Here is a 9,619-nt window from a genome sequence, read left to right on the forward strand (position 1 = left end):
GGTTTTGTATGATTTTTCACAATTGTTATTTTGTTATGAGTTTATTCTTGCTATTCTGCCTTGTTTACGTAATCCTGTTCTTTGCTCATGCTTGTTGTATGTCTGAGTAGCTGAATGTTAACCCTGCAGGTCCAAGTTGCTGCATTGTTGTACGTCTGTACAGCTGTGTTTGTGTGCTGTTGCCTCTCTAACCCATCCTTTCTCACTGCCCCTTTTCCCTTCCCCCCCAACAAGCTTGTGCTTTTTGTCAGGCCATCACTGTAAATAAGAACTTGTTCTTAAAGATCTGCCTGGTTAGATAAAGGTAAAAATAAAAATACATTTATGTTAAGCGCATTTAGCAGGCGCTTGGGTCCAAAGAGACTTACAATAAGCACATTTTCATAGAAGAAAGAGAAACAACCATATATATCGCAGTCGGTACAGTAAGGAGTTCTTAGAACCAAGTGCAAAGCACCAACAATCGCTAGCATAACCCACTCCCTGTATACAGCAAAGATTCATTCCACTCATTCATTCATTCACATTCATTCCACACTTTGTCCTCACTGTGATCATGTGAGGTGAACGTGTGGCTGTAGGTTCAGTAGGACCCGTGTGCTTTCCCCGTCCCTCTGTAACCCTGCTGTGTGTTGTCATGGGGGGTCTCAGTGCTCAACGAGTCCTCCCAGGAGGAGGTGAGCGTGAGGGACGTCCGGATAATGCCCAACCTCAACTCCTCCTATCTGCCCATGATGCCCGACGGCTCGGTCATGCTGGTGGACAACGTGTGGTGAGCACGATGCTTCTAGTTAAAGATCCAATATCATGCTTTTTGGGTTAATAATTGCATTTGGGGGTACTACTAGAATAGTGTTAAATGGCTGTATGTTAGAAATACCCCTTATTATTCTCACACTGTTTCAGCGTCTTTCAAAAAAGTTCTGTTTAACACCCTGTTACGTTAAGGCCCCCCTCCCGAGTAGCCCAGTCTGCTGTGATTGGTCAGCACACCCACTCTGTTGCACTTTGTCGAACGCTTTGCCCGGGCCGTGCGTGTCTAAATTCACTCCCCCGAGAAGTTGTTAACACTGCGAGGCGCGACTTCTGCACTTCCACTGCAGTCTGACGTCACACTATTACGGAAGAAAGTTTGAGGGCAAACGAGCTGTTGTAGCCTAGCAGACACAAAATCGTATAAAAGCATACGTCATATACAACAGTCTAAGTCTAAAGCAAAGGGAAAGTCGAAATAGCATGATATCAACCCTTTAATGGTGCTGTAGCTACGCTTTAAGAGGTATTATTGGAGTGTCATTTGTTAAAAATAGTATAGCCATCTGTAAGCTATTAGTGAGAGAAATGCTCTGTGAGAGTAACTGTTTTGAATTGCTTTCTTGCTCTTTTCTGCTCTCTTATCTTCTATCTTCTAATAACGGCAGAGCGTTGTAATAAAGGATCTATCTGTCTCCAGCCACCAGTCAGAAGAGGTAGGCATGGCCTCCTTCTGCAAGATGGTGAGCGCCACCTCCAGTTTACCCAGCATGCTCAGCACTCTGGAGGAACACGACTTCCTGTTTCAGCTGCACCTCAACGACTGTCCACAGGATGACTCCAAAGAGGTGGGAGTGTGTCTGTGTCTGTACATGTGGAGAGAGAGAGAGAGAGAGAGAGAGAGAGAGAGAGAGAGAGAGAGAGAGAGAGAGAGAGAGAGAGAGAGAGAGAGAGAGAGTCTTACTGTGTGTTGATGTTCACCCTCTCTGTTGGCCTGGATGGATTCACAGGGGCTTGAGGTTCCCCTGGTCGCTGTGCTGCAGTGGTCCACGGCCAAGATGCCTTTCACCAACTGTATCTACACCCACTACAGGCATGTGGCCCCCAGTCCCCCAATAGGAACGGAGCTCTTTTACACTTGATTGACTGTAATGACCATAACGTTGTAATCCGACTAGATTTGATATTTATCTGTTGTAACGTATCAGTGATGGTTTTCGAAATAGTTCTAAATACATACACGAGGGACAGTATCTTCAAGTTCGAAAATGAAATCTGTTTGGTGAGCATTATTGTTATATATTTACATCACAGATTTTATTTTTGTGTCTTTCGGTCACTCCACTATTCAAGCCACATTGATGGCTCAAACTCTCAATGTAAATATATTCCTGTTTTTTTTAAACAAGCTTCTGGTTGCTAGGTTACCCAGCCTCCGCCTGGACCGCCCTCGCTTCGTGATGACGGCCAGCTGCCCGAGCTCCGTCAGGGTGAAGGAGCACTTCAGGGTCAAGTACGTCCTGCTCAACAACCTGCAGGACTTCCTCGCCGTGAGACTGGTCTGGACACCGGACGGTACGGTGGACAAAGAGCAACATTCTGATTGATTTATAGATGATTGATCCTAGACTAGTCCTGATCAGATTAGATGTCGGGAGATTGGGTAGGATTAGCTTGTACTGGATGGAATGTTTTGACGTTACTGAACACGACATGCTACATTAGACGACCGATGCCGTCAGGTGAGATGAGTGACCTGTAACCCTCCTGCTCCCGCCCTCTCAGGCCGGGGTCACTGTGATGATGCGGACCTGAGCGCCGTGGTGTGCCACACCCCCCTGAGTAACCTGGGCCACTGCCGCCGGGGCAGCACCCTGTCCTTCACCGTGGCCTTCCAGATCCTCAAGCCCGGCCTGTACGAGGTACCTAGCCTCCCGCTGCCAGATGCCACGTCCTGGATAAACACCTCACAGATATGAGAGAGCGAGAAAGACCAAGAAACTCCTGATCTGGGATCAGGCTTCATTTTATGTACCCAGAATGTGTGGATCCCTCATACATGCACGGACCAATCAGAACAGCCCTTGCATCGCTCCTTCTCCGTATTCTCAGTAGATTACACCTCGCTAGAATTGACCTCTTACACAATACAGTTATATCACATGAACAGCAGTGAGGTACTCTTTGATTGAAATACACTTGTCACCTTAAAAATTGAACGGATATAAAACATAATAACCCACATGTACTTATGAGAGATTGTCTGCAAACCAACACAATCTTGAGTAAAGTATCATCAAAGAAAGTATAATCAAAGAGAAAAAGCCTCCACCACATATGAGTTAGCATAAAGCTGAGACATGCATGAGCACAATAACAATCACTTCTACTCAGACAGTAAGCATGTATTCAACTATCTCAGAACAGTACGTGTGTGATTGTGGAATACGATCACAGGGCAGGCAGTGTTGCCTCTAACTGTAGTATTAACTATTTAACCTCAACATATTAAGGTTAAGTTAAGTGAGAGAAAGAATGAAGGAGACTCATGAAGCCCTCCCTGTCTCTTCCTCTCATGGTGAGCTGAGCCAGGTATAGAGAGGTGTAAAGCTTTAGGGGACAACCTGGAGTCAACCAAGCAAACAAGGTTCATCTCATTGGCGGCAGAATCTGTAAACTAGTAACACGTGTATGTTACTCAGAATGTAGTCCTTTATGGATTTTTCTATACTGATTTCAATAATTTTGGCAAAATTATTCTTAAATTAAACCTATGGTAAATGTATCCCATGATCACACAGAAATACAAATCACATACATGTACATCTGGAGTGTATAGAAAAGAACAGTTAGAAATTGAGCAGTGAGAATAATTAACGTGTTCACATATTCCAATAGTACAGTTTGTGTGTAGAGACATGAGGAGTGTGCGGCTCTAGGGAATAGACTGGTTCTCATTTTGAATATAGACGAGTTTCTTTTCCTTTCGTTCTTGAATGTCACCTAATGTGGTTCTCTGTCACCCCTTCCTCCTCAGCTGAGTCAGCACATGAAGCTGAAGCTGCAGTTCACCGCCTCAGTGACCAACCCGCCCCCTGACGCCCGCCCACTCTCACGTAAGAACCAATCATCTGAGCTTCTGCTCTGAGTATTTGAGCTAGCATGTGGAATATACTGATCACAGATGTGAATATATAGTCACTCCCAGTGGCTGGCTGGAGGGAACAGATGGCAGGGGTAGCTTCCTCGATTGTGCAAATGTTACGTGGGGCAGGGGGGGGGGGATAAACATTTCACTCACTAACATCTGAAGGATGGCTATGTTATTTCTGACAAATGACACTCAAACGACACCTGTTCAATCTTATGAGAGCACCTTTAAGTCGGCTTTCAAAAATGTGGTTATGTCTCGTACTGATGAGGTTTTTAACTCTTAATATGGAGTGGGGAGGTTATGGATATGCGGATTCCCTTTCAGTGTATCACATGTATATCTGTAAATATATTCCATGCGTATAGTAAGAAGTAAGCGTGTGACGGATGGATCGACCACCGGGCCTCACTGAGCATTAATGCTGAGGATGAAACCCAGATGGAATTGGAAACGTCAACACTCCCTCTCCTCCTGCTCTCTGGTCAAAGGAGCCGTCTCTTTAACACACGTCAGAGGACTCCTCGGCTCAGTCTTCGTGGGGCTTTAGGCCGCGGTCGAGGAGCAGACAGCTGCGGGCTGACGGGACCTTGGAGCGCCTTAGACCGTTCTTCCTCTTGCAGGCCCTTTGGGTGGAGGCGCTGTGTATCTGACGGTGTGTCCTTCCTCCCGGCTCTAGGGAAGAACAGCCCCTCCAGCCCGGCGGTGAGGGACCTGCTGGACCGCCACCAGGCCAGCCTGGGCCGCTCGCAGTCCTTCTCCCACCAGCAGCCGTCCCGCTCACACATCATGAGGTACGGCGTCCTGGCCCCCCCTAGCCCCCCCCCGGGGGGCTAGGGGGGTTAGCCACTTAGCTTCTGTTTTACTAGATGGGGCTTCTGCGCATTGCTACTTTTGAATCGTTTCATTGGGAATGAAAAACACAGTCTCCTCCTTTAGTACCTCAGATAGTTTGTGGAGACGGCCTTAGACCTCGAGGTCTGTCGGGTTCTGAACCTCTCAGAGTTCAGACCCTCTGTCGGGTTCTGAACCTCTCAGAGTTCAGACCCTCTGTCGGGTTCTGAACCTCTCAGAGTTCAGACCCTCTGTCGGGTTCTGAACCTCTCAGAGTTCAGACCCTCTGTCGGGTTCTGAACCTCTCAGAGTTCTGGGCCTCTGGCTATCGGTCCTCTTTCATCAGAAGTTCTTTGAATGTTTCATGAAGATTTGTAAATACTAATACTTTGTAAATACTGGTGATGTACCAGTGTGGTGAAACTGTAAATAAGTCTTCTAATTCATACCCATTTTTGGCAGAGAAAGAGCGATAGTTAGATAAAGGAAGACAAAGAAGGAAATCTCTGCTTCTCCTTTCTTCGGCCTCATTTTTATCAAGTTGGAAACATGTTATTAATCTAAAATTAGTCGTTAGTTAACAGAGTTGCTGCCGAAGCACTTCTTACTGGTGAGGAGGAAGGGAAGTGATGAAAATGAAGTTGTTTTAGGACACACACAAGTGTGTTTTGATAAAGCATGATCATTGCAAAGACACACACAGCGATTGACATAGCATCTTTAATGAGACAACAGTTGGATATTATTATAAGGTTTGAGGAATAAGAAATCAACACAATAAAGAAGTCAGGAGAATGCCAGGGCTATTCGAATACTAACTAACTTTAAACTTTTCAATTCGATAGAGAAATTAAGCTATCTATACGTGCAATTTATACAAAGGCCTTTTAAAAAAGCAACATTCACATTTATATTTAGGGCATTTAGCAGACTCTTTTATCCAAAGTGACTTACAATGAGTAGTATATTTGTCAGAAGGTGAAACAATATATAACTGACGGTACAGGAAGGAAGTTAATAGAACCAAGTGCAAAGCACTAACAATTGCTAGGTTAACCCATTCCCCGTATACAACAAAGTAACAATGTTAACAAGGTTATATAATTTGTACGATATATCATTTTATATTATTAAGACTTTCGGATTATATAATTTTTTGTAAGTTATTTAAAGTTCAGTTCATACAGAAATCCCAACTAAAAGTTGGAAAAGCAAGACTTGAAGATGACTGTTCATTTACAACAACAAAAACAAGAACTATAACGTAATGTCAGGCTTCTGTTTTGCATGGCTAGAAATATAAATATGATGCTCTTTACATCAAACATAATTATCTATTCACAGCTTTTGGGATAAGGAAGTATTTACAATTAAACTTCCACTTCTGATTTAATTTGAATTTATACATTTTTAATTCTAGTCAAGATCTTTAAACCATAATTGGTTAAAAGATTTTATTCATATTTAGCAATGTGCAACTTATTTGAAAACCTTTCTTAAAACTCTTCTACAGGAAGTTATTATTCTTTCTCTGATATCCTGTGAGCCATAAAACAATCAACAGACCACCAGTAACACAACGCTCAAACATCACTAGCTGCTTTGGATTCTGTTTACCTGCATGAATGCTCAGGGACGTTAGCGGGGGGCTTTGAAACGGTGGAATAGGTGACTGTTTCATCCCCCTCACAGCCCCCCTCCTCCACACTGGGGGGCCGGGCCTTCCTACTACCAGTCCTGTGTTCAATGGAGGCGTAGAGCAGGCCCCCGTCTGGCTCACCCTGGACGTGGGACAGGCGTTGGGTGGGCTCCCCCTGCCCCGGGGACCCCATCGTGTCGGGGTCTTCTACACACATTGGGGGGCTCTGCTTGTTTCCTGTGCTCTTCTTGCGTCTGAGTACCAGAACAGCAACAATCAGAACCAGTAGCACTGTACCCACCGCTACAGCCAGGTAGATGAAGTGCTCCTTAGATGTAGAGGGGCCCTTACCCCCAGGGGCCCTGGAGGTGATGTTAGTTTGACTGTGAGTTTTCTGATCCTTTGAAGCAAAGTCAACTGATGTCTTTTCAACGCCGTCTTTCATCAGAAGGCAGCGGAGCCCTGCGCTGTCGAGGGGTTGTGTGTTCGGCCGACGGACGACACATTGCCCCGGCGTCTCCTGCTGACTCATCTGGTCGCTTGTCCCCTGGTCTGACCATCTAAGACTGACACCCAAACATGCTCGGTCATAACTATGCAAAGAACACGTGAGGACGTCCTCCTGAGTGATCCCAGAGAGAACAAAGAGATCAATGTTTTCATCAACCCCATGTTGTTGTCCACGTGAATCGTACTGCCGACAAACGTAGCGTCCAGCGTCTCCAACGTTAATGTCGCTGATATTCAGAAAACAGTCAGGCTGCAAACTCAGTCTGAAATTTTCTTGTCTCCATCTTCCTTTAGCCACTAACTCGATGGACCCCGATCTGTCTCTGCCATAGATCCATGTGACCGAGATGCAATGTCCGTAGCCTTTGAGCACGTTGTTACACTTCAGGGTCACTGAATCCCCAACTCTTTTATAAATGTAAGGAGGATCTAGAGCTTGTGCACACACAACAACACAACACAAACTACTAAATGACAGTACATACCAGGTGAAAACAGCCATGCCTATGTCCTTTCACTGTCTCTGTCACTCTGTGGTTTTTCTTTTTTTTTTCTCCTTTTAACCCGTAGAAAGGGGAACCGTGTGTTGATGACGTCATTTCATTTCCTATCCCACTCTGCATGCTTAAGTTTGGATCGAGCTTTCTTTGACTTTTTACATTTGTGGACCTCATCTGTAGACCGGAGCACTTCAGATCAGCCGGTAGTATATTAAACTTAGCTTTTCTGACAGGATCCCCCCATTTTATGCAGGTTAACAAATGAGGAATTCCTTTGAGCCGCAGCCGCACTAGCAGAAAGGAACGTGACAGGTCAGACTTCAGCCATCTTGGATCCGACAGAGGGATCTCTCGGCTTCTTTCTCAGTTTATCTTTTTCTCAGTGGTCCCACATGTCCTAGCATCCCAAATCATCCTAGCATTTAATCTGACGTTATTTTCTTTCCTCAAAGGTAGAGGTTGATATGGAACAAGCCAGTGAACGTTTTGCAAAGGTCCACAGTCTGACCAGTGGTTTCCCACGTCCCCGACCAGACTACAACCTCCACTGCTTGGAACCATGCTGGTTCCAAGCAAAAGCTAAAAACTTAACTGAAACAATTCTGAGTGGAAGTCAGACTGTATCCCATCCTTTAAAAGAGATCTGGCCTCATCAGGGCTGGTGCTGAGAGGAGTTTAGTACAGTCCTGGTCATTTCTTGTTTTTTTCCCGGGGGGTCGGTTGTAATATGTCTTTCATTGGTGTTGATGGGGTCTTTTATTCCCAGTCTGGACCTTTGGTTTGGGTGGGAGGTCTTCTTTTAGCACAGCCCTGCGGGGGCGGGACTAGCAAGGCTGCATCTCAAACAGACGTCTGTGGGCCTCTGAGCAGTGCAGCGTCTCCCTGTACTGTGGACATGAACCCAACATGTCTTTACCCGTCTGTTGAACATGCACTTTACTACGTTTTTACGGTTTTAGATGGTTTTTCATTTTTCTAAATGCATGTTGCTACTATTGTGGAGGAAGCTCAGTGCGGTGTGTGTGTATGTGTGTTTTCACACTCAACAAAGTTGAGTGTGAAAATTCATGTCAAAAGGTTGCATGTTGCCCCTTTAAATTATCAATGTAAATAACCTTTTATATAATGTACTTCAAATGTGACCATTAAAGAATGGATGAGATCAAATTAATGATTGAATCTGTGTAGATTTATAAAATAAGTTTACCCAACTCAGGCCTTAGCTTAACTTATCATCTTATCATCTTTTTTCCTATTTTTGAATGGGAACGAATGAAATGTGTGTACAGAGATACCAAGAAAGAAAGAAAAAGATGTGATATCATGTCAGCTCCTCCCGTATCTCCAATGTTAGCAAGTTCCTCTTTCACTCAATATAGAATCATATGACATATACAATCAGGGTGTCATCATAAGGGTTTCTGGTGCAACATGCAGTTGTTGGTTATTTCTCTAAAATATATTAAAATGCTGCCATTCTGTGTCTCTATTCCTGTGTGTGCGTGTGTGTGCGTGTGGCTGTGTGCATGTGTCTGTGTGTGTGTGGGTGCGTGTCTGTGTGCGTGTGTCTGTGTGTGCGTGTTCTTGTGTGCAGGACGGGCAGTGCCATGGAGCGGCGCGCTATAACCCCTCCTGTGGGCTCCCCCGTGGGGAGACCGCTGTACCTGCCCCCCCCAGACAAGGCGCTGCTCTCCCTGGACAAGATCGCAAAGAGAGAGTGCAAGGTTCTGGTGCTGGAGCCCATCTGCTGAGAGACGGACGGGGGGGAGGAGGAGAGCGCTACAGCGAGACAGAGAGAGAGACGGGGAAACAGGAGTTAGACAAGAAGTAGATTGAGTGACCGAAGGCAAAATAGCAGAATAGATATCAAAGTACAAAGTGTACACAAGTAACTGCTAGGTGGGGAAAATAGACAAAAGGTCATATTGAGTTGGTTTAACACAAAAGAACAGGAGATGACTTCTAGGGATTCAGCAAAGTGTTGTTAAACAGGTCAGTCCTTAGCTGTCCAATGGGACAGTCCTTAACTAAAGACTGTTCAACGGGACAGTCCTTAACTAAAGACAGTTCTACGGGACAGTCTTTAACTAAAGATCATCCAACAGGACAGTCCTTAACTAAAGACAAAGGCTGTGTTCCAATGGTGAGGAGGCTCCTATAACCTCATGACCCAAAAGGGAAAGTCTTTGTTAGGTAGCTACTTTGTGAAAGTACTTGAATGAGGCTGCAGAT

At 45.1% G+C, this 9,619-nt stretch overlaps 2 protein-coding genes across 2 annotated transcripts in view; one reads left to right on the forward strand and one right to left on the reverse strand.

The window, feature by feature from the left end:
* Nucleotides 1-9,138, forward strand: part of LOC130385998 (trafficking protein particle complex subunit 14-like) — an 11,333-nt gene extending 2,195 nt beyond the window's left edge. The window contains exons 6-13 of the mRNA XM_056594786.1: nt 652-772; nt 1,454-1,601; nt 1,764-1,846; nt 2,177-2,328; nt 2,539-2,675; nt 3,791-3,869; nt 4,584-4,698; nt 8,982-9,138. Of these exons, the coding sequence (XP_056450761.1) occupies nt 652-772; nt 1,454-1,601; nt 1,764-1,846; nt 2,177-2,328; nt 2,539-2,675; nt 3,791-3,869; nt 4,584-4,698; nt 8,982-9,138 (992 nt within the window). The remainder of the gene's footprint in view (nt 1-651; nt 773-1,453; nt 1,602-1,763; nt 1,847-2,176; nt 2,329-2,538; nt 2,676-3,790; nt 3,870-4,583; nt 4,699-8,981) is intronic.
* Nucleotides 5,192-7,580, reverse strand: LOC130385787 (uncharacterized). The gene has a single exon (XM_056594481.1). It carries the CDS (start codon nt 7,387-7,389, stop codon nt 6,352-6,354), a length of 1,038 nt encoding a protein of 345 aa, XP_056450456.1. The 5' UTR covers nt 7,390-7,580; the 3' UTR covers nt 5,192-6,351.
* Nucleotides 9,139-9,619: the final 481 nt, after the last annotated feature.

The sequence above is a fragment of the Gadus chalcogrammus genome, chromosome 7 (assembly GCF_026213295.1).
Source record: "Gadus chalcogrammus isolate NIFS_2021 chromosome 7, NIFS_Gcha_1.0, whole genome shotgun sequence".
Lineage (NCBI taxonomy): Eukaryota > Metazoa > Chordata > Actinopteri > Gadiformes > Gadidae > Gadus > Gadus chalcogrammus.

Coding starts and splice junctions, on each gene's coding strand:
- LOC130385787 (XM_056594481.1), bottom strand. CDS start 7,389: ATGGCTGTTTTCACCTGGTATGTACTGTCATTTAGTAGTTTGTGTTGT.